A 24,672-nucleotide genomic window follows, 5' to 3' on the forward strand; every position below is an offset into this window, starting at 1 on the left:
ACCTATGATGGTAATTGATATGTGGTGTCCCTGTCTTTATCTTTCCCCGTGAGCTCTTCCATCATATTTTTTCCTGCTGCCCTATTGAGGAGGGGGACTGAGATGGCAGCTGGTGGCCAGCAGTCTGGCAGCTGGCCAGTGTCAGCCCACCACATCTGCAGAAATAGAACATGTAAGCCCTATAAATTCATCAGTTCATGTCCTGAGTAAACGTGCACTACTTTGTCATTCAGGAATAAGCTGGGGGAGGAGGATGTTTAGGAATAGCTGCTGCTTAAACAACTCATTTTCACAGTTCAGTGGTAAATTTAATAATTTTAATATGCTCTGTAATAGATCCAGTCCAACAGGCCTGAAGAGCACTGTGCCTACCCACAAAGGATGATGCTCTTGTAGCTAAGGGAAGACAGCAGAACTTTATTATCCTCCTGTGGCTGTCACCGCTGTGGTCACAGACACAACGGCCGTGTTTACTTTGAACATTTCCTGTGCGTGAGAATTCCTTGCACCAGTGTTTTTTCAGCTGATCCAATTTCCTTCAAACTAGTACAGAGTACAAGACCAGGCAAAGTGCAAAGCTGACCGCCAAGGCAATTTTAACACACACTTAACACATCCACCTGATTCTGTTAGATAACTGATCTTATTTCAGTCAAAATAGTCTGTCATTCAATAGAATTAAAAAAAAAAATTGCTAAGAAAGTCAAACCCAACAGTTTTTAAAGCTCAGTAATGTTTTAATATTTACTGTAAATTATTATTTTTTCCTGAACCAATATATTAGTCCTCTCAGCCTCATACTACGTAATTCTCTGCATTTTCAGTAGGTGCATGCATAACTTCTCAGCAGATCTCAGGCTTAAGGTTTTATATTAAATCAAGGCTTTTCACCAAAAGGGAAAAATCATCTCCAATTATAGGTTACAAATGTATACTCTGGTAGATCCCTTTTCTTTAACATCATTAGATGAGATTCACAAAACCTTAATATGCATAGCACACTGATATCACAGCCAGTATAGTTTTAGCTAAAACTGTCACAAAATGAACCTGCCATAAGAGTTGAAGTGGCTCGCTAATACATTTTTGTCTCCTGTTTTCTGTTGTCTGCCAGCACAGAACATGCTTTTAAAAAACAAACTTGTAATGGTTTGTTAAGGCAGAGGGTTCTGCCCATATATCAACTTTAGCCTAGGTCCAGGTGCACTGGGGTTAAAAATCAGAAAATCCCTTCCTCTAGCATCCTATCCTGCACTCTTTTAAGACTTTATATATGTATATATAAAATAAATACAGAATCACAGAATCACAGATTTTACAAATGATATTTATATAGTACTATATATATATATATATATATGTGGGTTATATAATGTTATATACATTGATAAGATCCCCCATGAGCCTTCTTTTCTCTAGGTTAAACAGTCCCAGCTCTCTCAGCCTTTCCTCATAGGAAAGGTGTTCCAATCCCTTCATCTTTGTGGCCCTTTGCTGGACTATCTCCAGTAGCTCTGTGTTTGACTTGTACTGGGGAGCCCAGAACTGGACACAATTCTTCATGGCCTCACCAGTACAGGACAAGGATCATCTCCCTGGACCTGTTGACCACTGTCCTTTGCTGCACTGTCCTTTGCTGCAAGAGCACAGTGCTGACTCATGTTCAATTTGGTGTCCACCAGAACCTCCAGATCCTTTTCTACCACACTACTTTCCAACTATGCAACCCTTTGCATGCAGTAGTGTCTGGAGTCGTTTCTCCCCAGGTGCAGGACTTTGCATAACCTCTTGTTCAACAAGGAAAGTGCAATTATTTTGCTAACAAAAACAAAAAACAGAGAACACAGTATTCCTTGTGCCAAACACTATTTTCAGAAAACTTGCTTGGGAGACACACACACACAATAGCCTACCATTAGTCATACTATTATGGAGACACACTTGAGACCTTTCCAGAGAGTAGCTATTCAATAATTGGTGAATTTTGAGATTAATAATTTTCAAAATCTACTTATCCAATCTGTAATGCAATTGCATATACAATATTGACTTGCTTGTAACACTGGAAATCTGATTGTTATTTAAGAAAGTAAAAAATCCATTAATCAAGGAAAATTCACAATAACTCCAACTGATATCATTGTAGAAAAAAGGACTGTGAGGAAAAAAAAAGGGGGGGGGGGAAATATGATGACACAAACTCGACACAAACTCAGACAAAAACCTGAGGAAGAGTGAAGGAAACCCACCTTGTGTACATCAGCTCTAATCAGCTGCAGCCCAGAGTTGAAATTTCTGTTTCTTATGAGGTTCATAAAGTGCTAGCCAAAGGCCAACTTGAAATTCATTTAATTGAAGCTAATACCCTATAACCTGGAATCAAGCCAGGACATAGGTGGAAACTGCTGTAGCAAGAAGCGATGTGTGATCCTTTGCTGTCAACAGATGGAGAGGAAACAGGCATTTTCACCCTGCACTTCCCTCTGTAGTGCTATAAACATTGATTAAACCATTCTGCTATCTGCCTCCAGAGGGAGGTAACAGGGGCTCAGGGCGCCACAGCAATGGATTAGTCTTTGCTAGACTTACAAAATTTCCTTGAGAAAAATGAACTTACAAATGTAAAGTGTGTTTGAAAGGCATTTGATTTAGTATGGCTATTAATGATTCTTAAAAATGAGCTCTACTCAATACTGATACAGCACAAATGTGGGTAAGAATTGCCTGACATTTCAAAAAGTGGGGAGGATATCATCACTGAATACCAATCTTTCTGCTGGAGAAATCTGAAAAGAAATTGGTGTCTATATTTTAAAAGAGTATTCAGTAACTTGTGAAGATGCACACGAGGGGCTGGAAACATGAACTTGGATTGTGAGAGTGATAAGAATTTGTTTCTTAAAGGAAAACTTGACTCATTCCATTTGGTTTGTCAAAAAGAAGCTTGTAATGTGATATAATTAAACCAGGTAAGTATATCCTTAAAGCACTTATCACCAAAAAAAAAAAAAAAAAAAAGTAATCTAGCAGGGAAAGACAAAAACAGATGGCTGGAAGCTATATGCAAACAGCAAACAAGGTGTAAATTTGTCTTGTTTATTTTGGCAACAGAGATGAGTATCTACCAGAATAAACTATCGAAGAAAGTGGTAAATGCCAAAATATGAGGAATCTATATTTTTCCACCCTGATATCAAGCCTGGTTGCTTTCTGGGAAATATTCTAATAAAATAAATCTCTACCAGGCTTGACACACAGAAACATGTAGCAGCTTCTGATCTTTAGCATGTTATAAGAAATGAGGGGGTGGTCCTGTCTAGTTTAAGACCCTGGGACTGTTGTCAAACCAACTTAAAAGTTCCCACTTAGTGGCCCAGGGGGTACTCAAAGTTACTTTAGCTCTGACATTGCAGCTTTGCTCCTCTAGTTTCATGGACTGTTTTATAGTAAGGTCAAAGCTCATCTGTGCAGGTGACAGAACTTCCCTCAGGCTGACTCAAGACTGGGATAAAATCCTGTAGAAAATAAGTACTATCATAAATGTAAGGGCAGAAAATATTTCCATACATTTGCTTTCTTTAACATATACTTAAGGAAGTTGTGCACATGCCTGTCACTCTATATCACAATGCAAAACACTGAACAGCTGTGTGTGCAAAGGCAGTAGTGAACACATGCATGAGAGATGTAAGCCACAGTTCATGCACTGTAGAAGTCCCTTGGGCATGACAGTATTAAGCGCAATGCATTGATAGATGCCTTTTGCCTGTTTTTTCCTTAGTTTTCTTTAAAGATGGTGGTTAACTACTACTCCTAGCTGTACCTGTGCTGGCTTCTTACCCCACTCATCTTGACTGGGAAGTTTTCTGTTGCTTGTGAAAGTAAAATTTTAAATTCCTGGTTTGATGCCTATTAGTGCAAATGATGGATAAATTAAAGCTTTCTAGAAATAGGAAATGTCTGAAGAGTAATACATGCTTTCTTTCCCCTTTTCTAACAAAAGTTAGAGATTAACACAGGCTTTTTTTCTCTTCAGGTTACCTCACAGAAATTATAACGTGATTCATCTTGATGTGACATGATGCATGCTTGCATTCCTTTCCAAGGAAAACATTTCAGGGCATCCACAAAATAACATCCCCACACAGAACCTATAACCACGTATGAGAATATTCTGCTTTTCCCTGTCAGTGAACAAAATCCTCAGACAACAGTAAACAGACAGCTTCAAATAAGAAAATGTAGATCTCTGGACTAAAATAATTCATTTGAGTAATAAGTCCCAAATCTGAAAGGTTGTTTACCAGGTCTGTTTTTCAGTATCAGATGTATCTCATTAAATGGAGCTCAATGAGCACTGAATGTTAATATCAGGCAGAAAGGGAGGCAAAGCCAGCCTGATTGCTTAGCTGGCTGATTGCTTGATTAGGTCAACACTCCAAAACCCTTTAAGATTACCGTGGTTCATATGAGACAATGATCATCAGGTCTTTTGTTGTTGTTATGAGGGAAAAAAATGTTCCTTGGCAATTTTTTGGGTAACAAAAAAGTAAATCATTTTAAAACAATCTTAGTTTTTATGCACTTAATGCTATTTCTACAAAAAAAAAAAAAAAAAAAAAAAAAAACCAACCAACCAACCAAAAAAAACTCCTCACCTTAAATCTTCAAAACACTACTATTATTCTTTGCAAATCCCTTTCCAGATGTACTAGCAGAGCATTGCTGTGTGTTTGCATGTGCGTGTGTGTGTTTGATAGACTGCCTGAATGGTGTGAACATATTTCAAGAGAGGAGGGATGATGGATGTGTGTGCACATGTCATTCATGGAAACAGAAACACAAAATGGAAAGTTACCATCTGAGTCTAATTCTGGCCTTTGACTCAGATAGTGATAAACGTTAAATCTACAAGGGCCTAAACAGCACAAAGTCCTGCTCCTCCCTGTCCCTCCTCCCAGTCGTCCAACTACTTCCCAGTACTCTAGAGCAAAATTCAGACCTTTATCACAGAACAATGCCAAAATTACAGTAATTACAGCAAGAGAACAGGAGCTATTACAAGCATCACTGTATTATAGATTCTTGGAAGACCAAGCAATTTCTTAGTGAAAACACATCTAGGTGATCCTGGGGAAGGGACTGCAGAAGCAAGCTGAAGCAAAAGGACAAAAAAGTGTAGCAGTTCCGGATTAGTTCCTCCTTTTTGATGGTTTGTTTAACTGTGACTTTGTGAGAGTTCTGTATGAACAGATAGTAATTTATGTCAATAATTAAAGCTATCAAAGCAGAGGATGTTGGCCTATTTGCATAGAAGTTGGGCTGTCACTAATGGCAGCAGATCAAAAAATCCTAACCAAAGATCTTGTTCTTGAAACTGCAGATTTGGCAAGGAAATAGGAAAGAGTAACACCAATCACTATGCCTTCTCCATCACCAGATCAAGTCTAAAAGATAGGCGTAATCCTTTTTAGAAGGTACTTTGTTTAATACTGCAATGGGTTTAGGACATTTCAGATATTGCAGCACATACCTCTATGGAACTGCCACAGTTGTACCTATTCTCTATATACTACAGAAGTTTTTAAAAATGTCATCATGGCATCTTTCCAAATTATTAAATGCATTTTTTTCTATCATTTTTCCATTTTTTCTTTTATATTTTTATTGTGAAGTAAAGAATGTATGCAGTTAAAACATGGTGCAGTGAATCTCACTGGTGTATCAAAAAGATTACTTACTTTGGGAATAGTGAAGACCATCCTGGGATGAAGCCAGGTTCTCTGGTAAACCACAGCAGGGTCATTAAAATGAATAGGATAAGCGTAACAATTTCTGGGTAGCTATAGCAGAAACACAATGGGTTATACATTTTCTTGAATTTACACTTGGATTTACTTGTTCTTGTTTGCAGGTTCATAGTCTGACATACCTCATTGGTCCAAGCTTTTTGTATTCTTCCTGAATCACCTTTGCCGAGGCCTCTTCTCTAGCTGTTTTTTTCTTGCCACACTTGAACATGCTTTTAAAACTGGAAGGCAAATCAGCAATATTGGAAGATGGATTAACAGTGTATGCAGAAGAAAAAAAAGTCCACCCCTTCCAGTTAGCAATAGCATTTTACAAAAATTTCTCACTTTACAATGCAGTGTCTCCCATTTAATTATCACATACTAAACTGAGCACATTGGAATTAATTGGCAAAGTCCAGTGGGAGACTGACAGAGGCAGCAATAAAATGTGTCCTGCTATTGACTAGCTCATTTGTTTTATCCTATAATGGGTTTAGGACATTTCAGATGTTGCTCACAGGGAAGATGAAGCTTTAATCTTGGGAACTAATTGAAACAATCAAAAGCATAATCTGTCTGTTTAATGAAAGTCATACATGATTACAACTTTACTTTGTATTTTAATGAAAAAGTTTGTATTGCATAAGTAGCCTGCATACTGATCAGCAGAACAGTTGCTACAAGCTAGGTTTTCATTCTTCGATAATATTAAAAAGAACACTATCAAAACGATCAAGAAAAAAATGAAAGAATAAATGTTCAGATACAGAATGGTAAGATTGGGCTTATTGTAAGTCTGCTTAAGAGCAGGCAGTCTCACTTTTCATCTCTTGCACCATAAGTAACCATGTAACTGGAAGACAGCAGGCCCCATTGTTATCTCTGCAGGTGTTAGTAAATTCATGGAGAACAAGGCTTTGAAGAGTCAGCCAAAAAGAAATATTATTCTCTGCAAAACCTTAAAAGCACAAACTCCAAGAGAAAGAAAAACCTGCCACCACATACAAATATTGGAAAAAATGAACTTTTTTACTTTACATTCAGAAATGTAGTCAACCAGTTTATAGCACAGGTATTGCTCAAGTATTCAAGTCAATCCCTGATTCCAGCAAAGAGCAACATCCTGCCTGTCTTTAACATCTTCAGGTCTTAGACTAAAATGCACATCATTTCCATACTCTTTAGTCTTGCACATGCAATATTTAATTATGCAATAATTAATAATAATGCAATACTTAATTATGTTGTGTGTATATTTTAAAGGAAGGGATATCATCATTTATGATATAGACTTTTCATACTAGGCTGAGTAGTCAGGGATCCTTATTTTAGAGAATTCTTGTCTCTTCCAGAGATGGAGCTCTACTAATCAAGGATGTAAAATTGCTGTTGCTGCATTATCTTTTTAACAAGCCTGTTAAACCTAGGTGGAATATTTACTCCTGGTATAAAGCATCTTTTATACTATCAACCTTTACTCTTATTGATTACATCATTTACTTACTCAAACCCAAGGAAAAGCCACTGGAGCCAGACCCAAGAGAGCACCAGAATAACGACTGTGATGGGGATAGAAAGGATAAACCAAGATCCAAAGTTGATGCACTTGCAATCTGGATAACGTCTGGATGAAAGTTTAAAACAAAACAAAAAAAAATACTGTTTAGTTAAGCTTAGCAAAGGAATGAAGACTTGTGAGAAGTGCCAGAAAGCCCTCTTTTCCAAGAGAGTGCTTCTGGTTGGCAGCTGCCTTCAGCATGAGGTGGCCTCTGGTGGCCTCTTTCTTCACCCTCCCATGCTGTTCCTGATCATCATGACTACCACATGAACTGTCCCTGCAGCTGTGCCACAGTTGTTTGAGCATTGGGTCAGCAACAGATCTGTGCATCTCCCACTGATCTAGGTGCATCTAACCTGTTCAGGAGGCAAGGAAGGGCCACTCACAATGTTAAGGGCCACTGGGACTGCAAAGAAGCAGAATCAAAGAAAAGCTGCTCTCTGAAAGGAGACTTCTAGCACAAGCAAATATACTTGAGTCTCCAATGAACTTAGAAGACAACAGTGGAGACAATGTAGAGACATTTATTATTAAAGGTTCCAAAAGGTATTCAAAGCTCATTAGAAAGAAATTTATTATTACTAATTTCCAGAACAGGTGGGGATGTTTATCTGTCAGGTGGATTGTCTCACAAGTCACATTGTCTCTATGAGGCTTCCTTCATCTGCTATTTGCAGATGTGGGTCTGACAACCACAGCTCTCTCTGTCATCTGCAGTTCAAATACGGAGAAATGGGCTTGGGTCTTCTGAAAGAAGAAAATTTACTGTTGAATGAGATAGATGCCAGAAAGGCAAGAATAATGAATCCTACCTTTAGTTTGTCAATTTACTTTATGAACAGATTTCTTTCCATCTTTGAGCCTCTGCAGCTCTGCTGAGAGAGCTTCTACTGCTACAAGTGAAAATTCTAGCTTTCTTGGACAGCTTTCTTCCTTCATGCAAAATCAGATGGAAGGGAAAACACAATGTCCAGAAGGAGACTGCAATGACTATTTCCAATTATTATGCAATCTTTTGTATTTCATGCCTTGCTAGAAGAAAAACAAATGCAATGGTCTCATAGGTCATTGAGACAATAAATGTTTATTATAAATGCTATCTCACATGTTGTGCAATTTTTAGGATTAACTTGTATATATTATGATGTTGACATATATTGCAATTAAAGTGTCAGCTGGGATTAAACTACAACGCCTACCCACTTCTTGAGATGGATGCTGTAAATTGCAATTGTACATAGTGATGAGACAGTGAAAATGGCTATTATATACTATTTATAGATTACATGGCTATTTCGCTTTTATTACATGATTAGCCACATTGATTTTTGAATGTACATACTCCAATATAGGAAAAAATGACATCAGCACAGCAATGACTTAGCATTTCATCACTTGCTAAGTATTATGATCTTATTTTTGACATATGCTTGATAATTCCTTATTGAAAAGAAAACAAGCTCTTGAACACTTTATACTAAAGGGTCAACTCCATTATAAAATATTAATTTATGCTGGTCAGGTTTCATGGTAAGTTTGTGCAGTGCTGAACATATATTTAAGCATTTATAGTAATCTTAATAATAAAGTTATCTAATCTTCATTTCAGTAGCAAATATTCCTCAGGTAGATTGGATAATAAATATAAATAGTTACAAAAATTATCTATTAAGTAGCACTGGCTGGGTTATCTGCTATAGTTAGCTTGTAGGTCTTGCCTGAGGCAAGGATGGACAGGACACACTGAACTAGTTGTTTTCCAGATCTGTTTTCTGCAGAAAATGAAGAAGTGTGATTGATTTTAATAATTCCTACATTGCAGTGATATGGTCAGTAACAGTGCACTTTTTCCAGGGAAACAGTACAAATGCCAACAAACTTGTTTCATAGAACAAATCCAGACAAGATTGATTATTCTTTTCATGACTTTTATAAAATTACTGAGGTTGAAAATAATACGATGTTGGCAAAGTTTGATTCTTCATGTTGGAAGGTCAAACTCAGTTATCAGAAAGGCATTGGGGAAATTGAGGAAACTGTCAGTGAGCCTGACTGAATTAAAGGTTTCCTTACAGGATTTACTCTTCCTCAAGCATAGGAGAGCTCAGTTCTCTGCTTGGCAGTGAGCCTTTGACTGAATCAAAGGTTTCCTTACAGGATTTACTCTTCCTCAAGCAAAGAAGAGCTCAGTTCTCTGCTTGGCAATGCTGTGTATGACAGGCTTCCCTCTGTAGCCTCCCCATAGCTTTCCCCTGGGTGCAGCCGCCTGGGCTCCTAGGATCCGTGGCGCCACTGATACAGCCCAGCTGCAAACCTTGGATTGCAGCTCCGGAGAAACTGCTTGGTCATGTGAAAGAGCTGTGAGAAAGTCTGTACAGCACAGATACGTAAGATAAGAGAGGTAAAACTGCAGATATGATACTTGGCAGACTGTAGCAGCCTGAATGATTCAACTGGAAACATACCAATACAGAAAGGGATACAATACTAAAAATCAGTAAAAACAGAGTCAGAAGAAAGGGACCCAGCACCGCTAAGGATCTGGTCAGGGAGCATTGAGGACCAACTTATCCTCACTGATGCCCCCTGGCAAGTAAAGGCTTCTGGGTGTCTCATGGGAAGTGGTGCGCAGAGTAATGCTTAGCCTACCAGCTGTCTAATCAGCTTCTTGGTATCAGAGCCAATATTTATATATTTTCTTTTCAGTTGGATATATTCTAGACACTGTATTGGAGTGTCTCTTTGTGCACAATTAAAGAATGAATAGAGTGACCCTGGGAGGATTAGTAGCAATTCTGTCTTGAAAAGCAGCCCTGGGAGAAGTTGGTCTCACTGGCAGGGATGCTTAGCATCGTTGCTGCCAGTGCTTGCTTCTGCTCTGTGGAACAGGGCTTAATTGCGTGTCCTAAATCAACAGCAGGCTGAGGATTCCCAGCAAGGCACAGACTCCAACACTAACGCAGATATACGATCTTCCTCTTCACCTTTTTCATATTACAAATGAAAAGGAGGGAAGAGGGAGAACAATAAACACTGATTGTAGTTTATTTAATACTAAAATTGGGAAGTTATGAAGAATACAGAATTCTTCAGTGTTTTGTCACTTAGATGGAAACCCAAGAATATTCTTGGTGTATACAGCTCTCTTGCTGAATTGTCCTCCTTATGATGCTCGTTATGATGCTTATGATTTATCATCCTTGTGATGCTTATAATGCATAAAGGTAGGCTGCAAATGTGTCCAAGTCATGCTAATGGGTCAATTCCTCCTTCAGACAGGACATAAATACAAATGAGGCCTCTTAGGAGAGGGGTGCAAGACAGTTAAACAAAAAATATTTGCACAGTTAGGTGGTAGATACAGCTTAAGTTAAGGATTAGGCTCAGTGGTTGTGTAAAGATTAAACAAAAACCTGGTGGGGTATAAAACTGGATTATACACATAGTGCTCCATGTACACCTCATGCTCCTAGCAGAGGATGAAGACCCAGGGAGAGAACAGCAATCTGCTTATGCATTCTTGAAGAGATTGTTAACAGCTAAGACAAACTGAAAAACCAGCTGTGAGCCAGTTTTCTTCAGGTTTGCTAAAACTTCAAGGGAAACGAACAAGAACAGTTCTTATCCCTAGTAATCAATCTTGGATTCTCCTAGGCTTGTGAGTATGGAGCCTGCTTGAACTAGAAATGCTTGTATGTTTAAAAGTTATAAGTTTATAGCTTATAAGTTTAAACCTACATGTTTAGAAGTCTGAAGGACTTACAAAGCCACAATCTGCCCTGTTTGTTTGGCCCCAGTAACAGGCAATCTCTCATAATGTCCATACTGGTTCCATTGTTCCTATCTGCACCAGACCTTCTTGTAGCACAGACTGTTTTACAGTGAATTTCATCCATTCACAGAATACAGGTTTCACTGTTTTGCTGTCTACAACATAGAATATTGGGCAGAGGGTAATAACAGGATTGTGTTTTATTTTTTCCTGTGTTAAAATTAGAGTAGGAATATTTCCGGCAACGAGTAATTTGCAGAAGAAAAAAAAAAAAGTTAAACAAGAACTATTGGTTTTTCAAAAGGTCTGGAACAACACCTGCCAATTTTAATTTTGAAGTACTTTTAATTAGAAAAGGAATATTAAAAAAAAAAATTAATAACCTCAAACCAAAGTGTTCCATTGAAAATAAAGTTTCAGATTGGCTTGAAATGATTTGCTTTCTCATTGATTAACAGATCTAAATTTCTCATTTCAGCAATCCACTAAGCATAACTTCCTGGAAGTCTCCTGATTCTTCTTGCTAAGTGGACCTGAACTTAGTATTGTTTTTCTCTTCACACAAGCCCAACCTTTTCCATGCAAATACTCAAAGAATACTCCTCAACCAAAGAATGGTCATCTTTTTGTATGTATTGGATGATCACTTACAGACGATCATCCATGTAAGTCAAATACAACCATGCAATTTCATTTTAACCCTTTAACAAAAAAAAATAATGAAAAGAAAGCAATAGAATCAAGTATGATCAAATCAAAGGGTAAGGTTTCTAATGCATTTTAGGGGAGCCATTTGAGAGCTCAAGGAAGAACAGTTAAAATTCTGGATTAAGAAGAATACAAATAATTTAATATAGTCTCTTACGTATTGAAGTGCTCAGCAAAAATCAAATTAGTCGATGTTCCTGTGATTGTTGTCAACCCTCCAATGGTAGCAGAATAAGCAATACATAAGCACATCACTTTGAAAATCCCACTGTATTTGTCCTCTCTGCTTTTTCTCCCTGTTTCAGCAGGTGGTAGGTTCTGCTTAGTAAGAATATAGACTGATTAACATATAAGAAGGGCTCATCATCAAGCACAAAAATAGGATTCAAGGATGTCCCAGAACAGTCAGACAATTTTCTGATAATACAGCCATATGAAGTGTGGTTTGGTTTGCAGTGGCAGTGCAATTATTCATGCAAAGGAAAAGAAGGGAGAGTCAAACCCTGAAGTCCTTTGCCTGAACTGCCTCAGTCTTTACACAGGAACTGCCTTTATATATACTGATACATATACACCTGATATATAGAATCATTCTCTGATGAGGTTGGTTTAATCACATAAAACACCTTGGAAGCACAAAACCAGTAAAAGATAACTAAATAAGCAAACTGTATGTATATGCGAATCCACACATACTTATTCACATAAAACTAGCTTCATTGCTAGCAGCACCATGTTAAGTGTTACATAGGAGTGAGATTTGGGTTAAAACAAAATTGCACATTAACAGAATAAGAAAAGATACCTTACATACCTGTTCCTTTTCTTTTTCATTTTCCTTTTCAATTGTGCACACGGTACTACTCATATCGGTGTCATATCTGCAAAAACAAAAGTATTAATTGCAATAAACAGATGTTCTACTTAGATGAATTCTTAAGAGAAAATTTAGAAAATGAATAACTATTACCCATTAACTTGTTTGCCTTTCTCTGTCCAGTCACTGTTTTCACATTCTCCTACATTTTCTGTAAGACATTGACAGAAAGACAAATAAATGTTTAGGGGTACAAATCTGGAATGTCTCTATCAGCATGTCCCATTCCTTGCAACTGCTCTGTATCATCCCATGAACACATTTACAAGTGCAAAACAGCTAAGTTGTGCCCTAATCCTCCACAACTCATATTACCCCAGGGTCTCAGTCTCATAATGATGAGAAATCTTCTCCTAATTTACAATTCATCTGTGTATTTAACCAGTTTAGATTCATTTGTTCTTCCAACGCTACCCTAGAGCTTAAAGAGCTCTCTTCTCTTGCTAACATTTAACCTCCCGTGTATTTATAGCCTGTAGTTATATTTTTTTTCAGACTTCATTTTACTACGCTGAACAAGCCAGCCTCATGTCTTCTCCTCTCCTGCTGTATTCTGCACCTGTTCAATTTTAATTAATCTTTGTGAATGTGAGAGGCCTCATGCACAGTAATCAAAGAGATGTCTCTCAACAAAACACATAATGATGCTGTTACTTGCCTAGCCCTTCATGTTATGTGGTGTTTCGTGTGCTGCAGAGTGAGGGTGGGCAAACAAAAACTGTACCATACACCTACCGTCAAGCTCCAGCGCCAGGTTAGTGGAGCCATTAGAGTAGGACATCTCCAGCATGTCAGCTTCTGCATCAGCTGTGGTGATCTGCTGAGCTACGGCCTCTACAATCGGCATCACCATGGCAGCCGCAGAGGTGTTGCTGAGCCACATCGACAAGAAACTACAGCTCACCATGAAACCCAGTGTAAGCCTGGAACAGGAGAGAAGAGTCTGTTACTGCTGCAACAACACCTCCTATCACCAGGCTGTTTAATATAAATGGAAAGCTTTTTCAACAGAAAGCTTGAATGTAAGAAACAGTAAATATTTACAGCTTGTAACTGACCTCTGAGGAAGCTGATGAATTAGAATGATTTTGGTCAAAGATATTTTCACACTGAAATAGAGTTATAAGGGTCAAATATACTTATAAATGGAAATTAAAGAAATAATGTTTATCTACAGAATAATACTGTATATGAATCATCTTTGAAGAAAGAGCGCCATGGATGTCACAAATTCAGATCAAACTTAAAATGGCTATACTACTAATGCTATTAGTCTTGTATTGTACAAGCTAGCTCAAAACTCTGGGCTGTGAGTCACTTAGGCTGTGAATCCTCTGGATATCAGTCTGGGTGTTATAAGGAGAAGTATTAGCAATTCAGTAGGTGGCACTTAGTTTTTAACCTATACCTCAAAGTGTAGGGATTATTAGTGCTTCAATAAAGGCTATATTTCATATTAAATGGGAAAGTGAAGGTCATTATAAGTCTTGGTCTGGTCTTAGTGCAGCTTGTGCTAAGTTTGCTTCAAAATAGGAACTGCATCTACCCTACTAGAGTCGCTCCAGATTTGCACTAAAAAAAAAAAAAAAAAAAGCAAATATTCTACATCACATCTTGTGAAATCGGGTTAAATTTAACATACAGACTACACTGTCATATTTAATGCATCTCTTGGAGTTGTAAATGAGACTAGTTCTCTTGGCTTCTTGTCCCAAGGTGTTGGCAGTGTCACTGGACACCTGCCATGCATCACCATAGCAAGGCAGTAAACATGAGTGAAGGGACTGTGGTGGTACAGCAGTTTATGAAAAGTCACTTGTGCAATCTGAAAAGCTCTTTGCCTGGCCTAGATCAAAAGCTTTGTAAAAGCTCTATGGATTACTCAACACATGAAAATGAGATTTAATATAAAAATAATGTAAGCAATGTATTATGACATAAAAATAGCATTCAAAATGCCTCTCATAGCCTTTCATTTCAGCTAATGGTGAAAACATTTCAAACTTGCTTCTTTTTTTTTTTTTCTCAATATGGGTACAAAAAGTTCAATACCTTGATACCCTGTCTTTCCTCTGTGCACTTTTAATTGCATAACAATGAAATGATCTTTAGAACTGCAAGTGGCAGACCTGATTCAACACAAATTGTCAGCACTATTATAAATCCCATTAACTTTACTCAGTTCTTGATCAGGTCCTCAGATGGAAGTTGGGGAAGAATCGTGTTTTCAGGAGAAACATTTGTGCAGAAAACACTGGTCAGGATAAGTACTCCCGCTGTCCTACACCCCACCCACTACTGCATTCTCAATGCCCTCTACTGCAGGAAACTCCTACAGTGATATCTCTGCCTTGGGCTGGATGTGGCTCCAGTGTGCAAAAGCTGTCTGGGGACTCTTGCTTGTGGAGGAGGGGGGTTATGCAGAAAGAACAGTGTGCATCACTTTGCAGGGGCACATAGCTTATGAGCAATAGATGCTGAGAGGCAGGAGGATCCTCTCCTTCACAGATCATCTTATCATAAACTTATCATCTTGTTACCATAATTAGGAAGTGTGATAGAGCTGAGATAGGAGGGATTCTGCTTCCTCAGGGTTACATAGCTGTCTGTGGAACTGCTCCGGGTATCTTCAGCAGCTGGATGCAGGTTCCTGCATCCACAGCATGTTCCTCAGCAGTTTTCGGTTAGTGGATCACACCATTGACTTGTATTCTCCCTTTCAAGATTTCATCCAAAAGATAACTGCATACCGTAGAAAAAGAATATAAGGAGTATTTTGTCAAAGAGAAAGAGAAGAAAGAGAAGAAAGAGAGAAAGAAAGAGAGAGAAAGAGAGAGAGAAAAAGAAAGAGAGAAAGAGAGAAAAAGAAAAAAAAAAAAAAAAAAGAAAAAGAAAGCTACCAGCTGTCTGAAGATGTGGGAAAAATCAAAGTACATGTGATATTTAAATTTAGGACAGACAAACTACCAAGGAATAGAAATATTCCAGTATTTCCAAGAAGTGTTATTAGTTAGATCACTCAGGAGGTATCTTATGTTTTAGACCTAGCTTTCTACTTTTCTGACTTTTTACTTCCCATCACTTTCTGTTTTCTGACAAGGAGTCATAAACATTGTATATTCTGGGAAGCCAGATTCACTTTACAGATCTTATCTGCAGCCTCACTGGTGTGCTGACAGATGAATCTGGGGGCCTAAAGCACTCCTAGAAGCTTTCCTTGCAAGCAAAGAAAAGTTTTCACTTCATAAGATATATGTTGATAGCAAGTCAGTAAAGAGTGCAAGATTTCATTTCTCTCATCACCTCATCCAGCTGGGGAAGTTCCTATTCCTTTGATATTTTCTTCACAAGTTGACAAAGAAAAAAACATAAATAGAGGCACTGTGCTTCATGTGTTTTTCCTTTGCCAACACAACTTTCATGACTTTATTTTCCCTCTTGTGTATCTCAACTCCTTTTCTGTATTTGTGAAGTTTCCAGAATTTTGCAAACAGTACTGAACTACAGATAAATATAAAGTATAGCACAGATTTTTGGTTGTAGGCATCAGGTATGTAAAGTGCTAAACATTATTAGGACCCTTACATTATTCACAGATTCATAAGTTGTTTGGTATTTTTGATGTTTTTGTTGCTGCTTAGAAGGTTCCTTATTATGAGCAGAATCACTGTAGGGAACTTTCAGTGTTATAATTAGTATTTCAGCAAAATAATAAAGTGTCACCTACAAATCAATCATATCATTTCAAATATCTACTTTGTTTCAGTAGAAAAGAAAAGGTGGATTTCTACTGCAGAATAAGCAGTAGGCAATTATTTCTGGAATTCGAAGCTTTCCACAAGTATTATTGTCCTCCAAGACATTGTTTAGCACGTACCATGCGGGGTTGACACCCACTAACATCACCATTCTCAAAGCCACTCTTTTGTGGAAATTCCATTTTTCTATCGATGTTGCCAAACAAATTACTCCCATCAGCAACAGATGAAAGTCTTTAAAATAAGCAGATGCCACCTGAAATAAAAAACAAAGAAGTTATGTTAATTAGTTGTTTTCTTTTTTATTAGTACTTGATACTAGCAGTTCAATACAGATATGTATTGAAATGCATGTGGAGAAAGATTTTTGGTTTAAACTTTCATTAAAGGTTTCATGTAAAATTTCATTAAAGCTCTTAATTTCATTTAAACCAAATAACAATGTGCCAAAGAACACAGTGTTAAAACTCAAAGAAAAATAAGGCTTGTGGTATAAACAACCTAAGATCATCAGTCATGTCTCACATAAAATCTAAATAACCAATGAAATGCTGCTTTTTATTAACATAGCCACCTATTGAACAGAGAAAAGAACAACTTTAAACATGGAGATATAAAATATCATCTGTGGTGTCGTCTCTGATGTGCAGATAGATTTTGCACACAGGGTCTTTACTGTACATGTATCATACTGCTTCCGTAACATTAAGGATATCTTAAATCTATCTAGCATTTTCCCATTGACTGGCATCTAAGCATTGAATCACCGTCTAGGAAAATAAATAAATAAATAAATAAATAAATAAATAAATAAATAAATAAATAAAAGAAATATGGACCAGTCCTGAGGACAAATCACATACAAATCACGTGAGCTTGAGATAGGCCTACTGTGACTGGCACTCAGCAAATCCATGGATTTAACCCATCCGGTTCTTTCTTTGCAGATTTTGTTATTGAAATCTATAGTATGATAGGGAAAAAGGAAAAAATTACCTCCTTGGATTCCATTATACCAAACAGTGGGAACATAAATGCAGGAAGCAAAGCTGAAACAGCCAGCGGCAAAGGTTCTGTGAGCCAAAAGATGGCAACTACAAACAGTGTGTATGCACATTCTGCTTCCTAGAATACAAATAACACCAATGAAAACAGGAATGGATCACACAGAAGGAAAAAAAGTCACAATTGCAAAAAGTCTGGCTATGTCAGCTGAGAGATTACCTCCACCTGGAACTAGTATGAGTCAAGGGACCTGGATTCAGGGTACTTACTGTCTTCTATTGATAATCTTGCTAAGGTACAAAGCAGTCTGTAAATAGGTTTAAAGAATGTTTTGATATACTTAAATTCTACCACTTATGAAAGGACATAAAAAAAAGACATTGCTTTTCCTTCAAGCACAATTAATCCTATAGCTCATTCTGGAGCTTTCTCAGACCATGAATGAACATAAATAATAGAGTCATAAAAACATTAAGGTTGGAAAAGACCTCCAAGATCATCTGGTCCAACCATCCCCCTACCACCAATATCACACGGTAAACCATGACCATGTGCCAGGTCCAACCTTTCCTTGAACACCCTCAGGAACAGTGACACCACCACCTCTCTGGGCAACCCGTTCCAATGCCTGACTGCTCTTTCTGAGAAGAAATGTCTTCTCACTTTCAGCCAGAACCTCCCCTGGCACAACCTGAGGCCATTCGCTCTAGTCCTATTGCTAGTTATCTGCAAGAGGTCGACCCCCAGCTCTCCACACCTTCCTTTAAGGCCATTGTAGAGAGCAATAAGGTCTCCCCTGAGCCTCCTCTTCCCCAGAGTAAACAACCCCAGTGCCCTCAGCCGCTCCTCACAGGACTTGTGTTCCAGGCCCTTCACCAGCTTCGTAGCCCTTCTCTGGGCATGCTCCAGGGCCTCGATGTCCTTCTTGTAGTGAGGGACCTAAAGTTGAACACAATATTTGAGGTGCAGCCTCACCAGAGCATAGTACAGGGGGATGATAATCCTTCCTGCTCCTGCTGGCTACATGCACTATTTCTGATACAAGCAACCATTACAAACATTCTGCAGCTACAAGCACACAGAATGCAACTTTTAAACCTCTTGGAGTGTTTGCAGTCAATAATAAGTCAAATTTTGGCTCTTCTGTAATCAATTAAATTTTGTCACCAGTATCAATAAGGTGAGAATAACATATAATATGAAAAACAAGCCTGACAAGAAACACCGTTACTGTTCTTAAGATTTGTAATTTTAGCGAGTGACTTTCATTCAGAATTCTGGAAAACAGGATTTATTTCAGTGCTGCCAGTAAAATGCAGCCATCTCTTTGCTGATAAAGAACAAATGAGAAAAGACTAGGCTGAGGGAGGAAGAGTAAACAACATGGAATCAACTGAGGATGCAGCCAAATATAAAGAGATTAAGTGAACCTAGTTTTTTCTAGAATCCTAGAAGCCCATTTTTTATAGTTTTGATTTATATTTCTGCTCTTGAAGAAACTGGTTTAGATCTTTTAATGTCAATGTTTAGGACATGAAACTACTTAGCAGCAACAGAGACTGTTTGCAGTAGAAGAGGAACTGAATGAAACGGGGCTGAGAACCTCTTACTGAAATCAAGATTAAATCCAAGTCAGTCAGCTATGTCTAGCATTCATTTTTGGGAAAGCTTGTGATATATATATATGAAACTACTTAAGAATGACGATTCACTTATCACCTAACAAATATTTATCTCACTTAAGTACTACCAGATTAAGAACTTTGCAGATTCTTAATGCTCAGAGAGGAATAGTGAAACTGTGAAGTGAGACAGTGTGAAGCCTGTTGCTATGTATCAGCTATCTATATATGATGCAAGGACTTCTGAACTGGACTTTAATGTATTTTCATTATACATGTTATGTATAATGCATGTGTGATAACGCATCACAGGAGAATTCTATTTCATTCTGTTGATATCAGACTGTGCCAAATGGAAGCACTAATATAATAAGATAGCTGTTCCATCAGCCTGGAGTTGTCACAAGGGTTACTGAATGCCAGCAGAATTTATTTCAAGTGAAATAAAACTAAGGTATTCTGCCATAACCTATGCTATATTTAGGAACCAGAGGGAATTTCTCAGAACATTCATTCCAGTCATTTGCTGTCAGACAACACAGTATATGATGAACTTAACAAAATCTATCATCAAATAAAAAAGTAATTTCATCTGTCGGTTCAACTCCACTGTCAAACACACAGAGCTGATTAAAAGTAGCCAAAATGTAATGGTAAGGACAGGATTTTCAAGGTGGTATGGGTGATGTTAAATGAGAAAAACATTTACTAAACAAGAAAAAATATATATAATTCAGAACTTCATGCAACCAGCACAGAATCTTTCTTATATTACAGCTGTTGTCTTCTATACATTTCTATGAAAATACTCTGAGTTGATCAAACAAACAAACAAAAATCCACAGTGCAAACATAATGAAGTAATTTTGAAAAGATCTGGGAATCTCAAGCTTGACATACAGCTGCAAAATAATTACCTGTCACAGCAGGTCACTTACTTTGGTTTTGATGATGAGTGGGAGTGGAAGTAAAAGCAGTGGGGTGAGGACAATGAGCAGGAACCTTCGGTAGGCCAGGAGGTAGTTAAGAACCTTCATGGTTGATGGCTGATGATGAACTTTCCTGCAGAAACTGCTGAAAAAAAAATAGGTCTGACTTTAAATAGCTAACTCTGATTAATATTTTTCCAAACTATCACCTTTAGCCATTGCTAAAGCAGGCCAGTAAACCAAGTTAAAATTAAATCTTGCTTTTTATGGCTTTAGTGACTTTATTAACAGTAGGTTGATAAGATAAGTGTTCATCATAAACCAAGGCTAGATGCCTGTCTCCTCATGACTTTCTCCCCCTGCCTTTCCTCATAACAAATCTATGTAATTAGAACAGGTTTTAGGCAACTAGATAACCAAACATTTCAGGTGCTCTCCCAGTCACTGCTGGCTACTGTAGGAAACTGAAACATCCCATATACATAGAACATATGTTCAAGCCCAATTATGTCATGAAGTGAAAACATATAGAAGATCATTTTGCTGGACAGAGTTAAAAATCTAATTTTCAAAACTTAAGAGGACAAGGTCTTGAGCATCTTGATCTAGCTCTGAACTTTGTTTTGAGCAAAAGCTTAGACTAGATGACCTCCAGAAGTCCTTTCCAGCCTTAATCTTTCTATTGATTCTGTCGTTTTGAGTTTGAAATACATGAGAAAAATAGGTTCTCTCTGTCTTGTCTGGCAAAGAGTGTATGATTTTTTGTTTGTCATCTCATCTTATCCTGTTTTCTCACAGAAACGGGAGAAAACAGGATAAGATGTTCCATGTAGCTTTGACGAAGACTAAGAATGGGAGAGTTTATGAGATGATCAAAAATGAATAAATACTATTGCCTGAATTTTCCTGTTTTCAGTAAAAGAAAACATTGTACCATGTTTGTTATACAACAGAATAGCATCAAATAAAGAAGAAGAAAAAGTAGGAAAGAGTTTTGTATCTGTGGGTAAAGATCAAAAGGGAAAAGAACACACTTCTTCATGCTTAGGATCTTAAGTAAAACAGAAGATTGGAAGAGAAGACATGAAGGAGTCTTTGAACTACAATCAGAAGCATCAAAAGGCCAGTTAATAAGGCAGATTTTAAAAATCTGTATAACTTTTGATTATATGGATCCCTCGTATGAGGATACAGACAAAACAGGTGCACAGACTGCCAGTGTTGGGGACAAAGTTTCAGTTTCTGAAGATAGGACTTTGTTTTTTACTAGGGAAGCAGCATTTCAAATCTAACTGACAGGAAGGAATTGATTGACAACCCAAAGATGGAAAATAATTTGGTGGTAAAAGTAATCATAAAATAACAGCCTTTGCTATGTCACAGAAAGAAATAATTGGGAAAACAGCTTTGACACAACTCAGAACTGAGCCTGAGACCTCCTGAGAAGATAATGTACGGGATAGAGTTCAGGTGAACTGGTAGGTTTTGAAAGGGGCTATTCTAAATATATAATGGTAAACTATCCTACTCACAGAGTTCGAAGACAGTGAGCACAGAGAGAATTTATGGTTCCTGCACCAGGAAAACTTCAAATATCTGAAAATGCAAATGGGATTTTATGAGATCTGGGAAAAATGGCATGTGTCTGAGGACTGCTATAAAGAACAACATAAATATGGGAGAATAAATTCATGTAGATTTGTATGTGAAATATATTTCAGTTGTAGATGTCAAGGAAAATTTCTGTTAAAATGTCAGAAGTAAGAAGAAAACAGAGAAGAGTAAAAGGATTTAATAAACAGAAGGGAAGGCAAACTGCAGACAGAGCTGAAGTATTCAAGATTTTCTTTGCCTGAGTATTCACAAAGGTAAATGACAGTCAATTCTCTAATGAAATTAATTTTAATAAGGAAAAAGGAATGCAATATGGGCATGGTGCTGATGGGAGTGCTGAACATTTAGATTTAATATATGTATTCAAGTCAACAGTTCCATATGAAATTCACCCATAATTCATTGGTGAGAATTCATGCAGTAATCTGAGAACTTTTACAATGTATTTGAATACTTTCTGATATGCCATATATTTGAAAAACTGTGGAGGATTACAAGTTTCTAACAAATTGGTCAGGCATATATGGAAACGAAATATGGCTAATATATTTCAGGCAAACCCAATCTAATGTTCTTTTTCTTTTATGAGGCAACTGGCTTAGTAATCAAATATCAAATATATGTATTTTATTTGATTTTAATACACCCTTTAGATGAACTAATAGAAATTCAGAAACAAACGCAGAAGAAATGCTCTAGGGGAAAATGACATTTGGGTGCACAACTGGAAAAAGAAAAAAAAAAAAAAGCTGTTCTTGAAGAGTACTTATGAATATTTTACATTCATACTTAAATGACATTTCAAATAGTGTCCTGAAGTGGTCTGTTCTGATTAATTTTCTAGCCCGTATTTTCATTAGTTATTTGAATCATAATCTAGCAATGGAGAGAACAAAGTTTGTACACAGAAGTAATACATTCCAAGTCTTATTAAACCAAAAATGCTGTTTTTATCCAGTATTCCCAGACCATCATGACTATAGCAAAATGTGGCATGGAAATGGGCTTACGGATTTTAAAACAAAACAGAGAAAGAGACTTCCAATCAATACTAATCCAAGTGAATTATTCCTGATGAGACAGTAGAAAATGGCTTGCAGAATTATCATCCAAATTTGCAAGACTTTTTCCAGATCCCTGGTCTCAGATTTACAGTCAGCCACTAGAGATATTCAGAGCAAAATTGGGAGCTAAAAAGAAAGAAAGAAATGCCCTTCCATGTTTCTGCTGAGGCACATTTCTGGAGCAGTTAAGCCTTTACAAGTAACCTGAGAATGTATCAACAGACAGATGCTCAGGTAGATTATTATCTAGGTTATTAGGAAGAGAATGCATCTTTCCCTGTATGGGGATGCATGGCAGATCAATTAAATCACACTGCTGCATACTCTAAGGCAAGTGTCATGTACTTAGTGTGGTGGAGGTGACCACCAGGTGGTTAGGAACTTACCCAGTAACCTGTACCACTGCCCAAAACACTATCCTGGGCCTTGAAAAGCAAGTTCTGTGGTGGCACAGTAGCCCAGAAAGAATCAAGTCATGGAATGGTACTCATTTAAAAACATAAAAAATAAATCATTAAGTCCTGAGCCAAGGAACACGACACCAATTGGGTGTACCACATTCTCTATGATATACCAGCCTCTGGGAAGATTAAATGATTCAATGGACTGATAAAGACTACACTGCAACACATAGGCATTGGGATGCAAATTTAGTAGCCAGAGGATCAGATAACCAACCTAGTTCTGGCCCCCCACACCCCTCTCAACACCTTTGTACTGTGGAAGGAGATAAGGTGAGTGACCACCATATCAGATGGAGCCAAAGTCACTGAATAAAAAATGTCAATACACATTTAAAGAAAAAATTACAAGTGTGGCCCTTAGATGGAATGATATTTGCATGTATATCAAAGGACAGGAAAGAGGGTGGTCGTTAAAGGAGAAGTACTGGATAGTGTGGGACCTAAGAATGATGTAGGTGCTGGTGAAGATTGTACTGTGTGTGGCTGGGGTGGAATTAATTTTCTTCATAGCAGCCTGTATGCTGTTGTATTTTGGATTTGTGAGTAAAACGGTTGATAACACACCAGTGTTTCAGTTATTTCTGAGCAGAACTTGCAGAGCATCACGACCCTACTTTTTCCCACTCTGCCCTCTCAGCAAGTAGGCTGGGGGTGTGGAAGAAGTTGGGAAGGGACATAACAAAAACGATATTCCATGCCATATGATGTCACACTCAGCAATAAAATCTGAGGGAAAGGATGTTTTGAGAAGACAGGCATTGCTCAGAGTCTGGCTGAGGACTGGTCTGCTTGGGGGAGGTGGACAGTGATTGACTGCCTTTACATTGCTTGTGGTTGTGGGTTTTTTTGTTGTTTTGTTTTGTTTTGTTTTTCTTGTTGTTTTGTTTTGTTGTTGTTCTTTCCTCCCCTTTCCTTTGCTTACTAAACTATTTCCACCCATGAGTTTTCTCACTTCTGTTCTTCTTATTCTCTCCCTTGTTCTTCTGCAGGGCACAGTGAGCTGCTGGGTGGTGCTTGGCTGCTGAACCAAGTCAATCCACCACACCTTGCCAAAGGCCTTGTAAGTTATGTTGACACTCTCCATCTTACTTTGCCTTTGTCTTTTGACCATCACAGATATAATGGCAATACTACTGTCCAAAACTGAAAGAAACACTTCAGTTACACAGTGATACCAGGGATTTTCAAAAGCACGCAAAATTTTAGTACATGGCTTTGCAGGGCAGGATCCTTGGAAACATGGGGATAAAAAAACATGAAAGAAACATCCTTATCAGATGTTGATCTTATGGGATTAACAGGATACCTTTATAGAATGAGATGATAAGCAACATTTTACAGCAGCACTTCTAATTTAGCAGCAAAGCATTTGTTATACCAATAAATAATTATTGTAATGGGAAGGCTATGTCCTAATCACTTACTGCAAAAGATGTGGGGCACTGCAGAAAGAAATAACTCTCTTTGGTTTGGGTCTTAAAAAGTTTGAACAAACAGGATATAGCAAAT

The 24,672-nt window shown here is 37.7% G+C and overlaps 1 protein-coding gene across 1 annotated transcript in view; it reads right to left on the bottom strand.

Moving 5' to 3' along the window:
• Window positions 1-20,166, bottom strand: part of SLC13A1 (solute carrier family 13 member 1) — a 28,583-nt gene extending 8,417 nt beyond the window's left edge. Inside the window, exons 1-10 of the mRNA XM_084532592.1 lie at window positions 20,031-20,166; window positions 17,462-17,590; window positions 16,585-16,721; window positions 13,443-13,630; window positions 12,801-12,858; window positions 12,645-12,711; window positions 11,988-12,148; window positions 7,297-7,416; window positions 5,933-6,031; window positions 5,742-5,843 (exon numbers count right to left, since the gene is read on the bottom strand). Coding sequence (XP_084388718.1) covers window positions 5,742-5,843; window positions 5,933-6,031; window positions 7,297-7,416; window positions 11,988-12,148; window positions 12,645-12,711; window positions 12,801-12,858; window positions 13,443-13,630; window positions 16,585-16,721; window positions 17,462-17,590; window positions 20,031-20,129 — 1,160 coding nt within the window. The 5' untranslated portion in view covers window positions 20,130-20,166. The remainder of the gene's footprint in view (window positions 1-5,741; window positions 5,844-5,932; window positions 6,032-7,296; window positions 7,417-11,987; window positions 12,149-12,644; window positions 12,712-12,800; window positions 12,859-13,442; window positions 13,631-16,584; window positions 16,722-17,461; window positions 17,591-20,030) is intronic.
• Between the last annotated feature and the right edge of the window lie 4,506 nt (window positions 20,167-24,672).

Source organism: Aythya ferina (genome assembly GCF_964211825.1).
Source record: "Aythya ferina genome assembly, chromosome: 1".
NCBI classification, from domain to species: domain Eukaryota; kingdom Metazoa; phylum Chordata; class Aves; order Anseriformes; family Anatidae; genus Aythya; species Aythya ferina.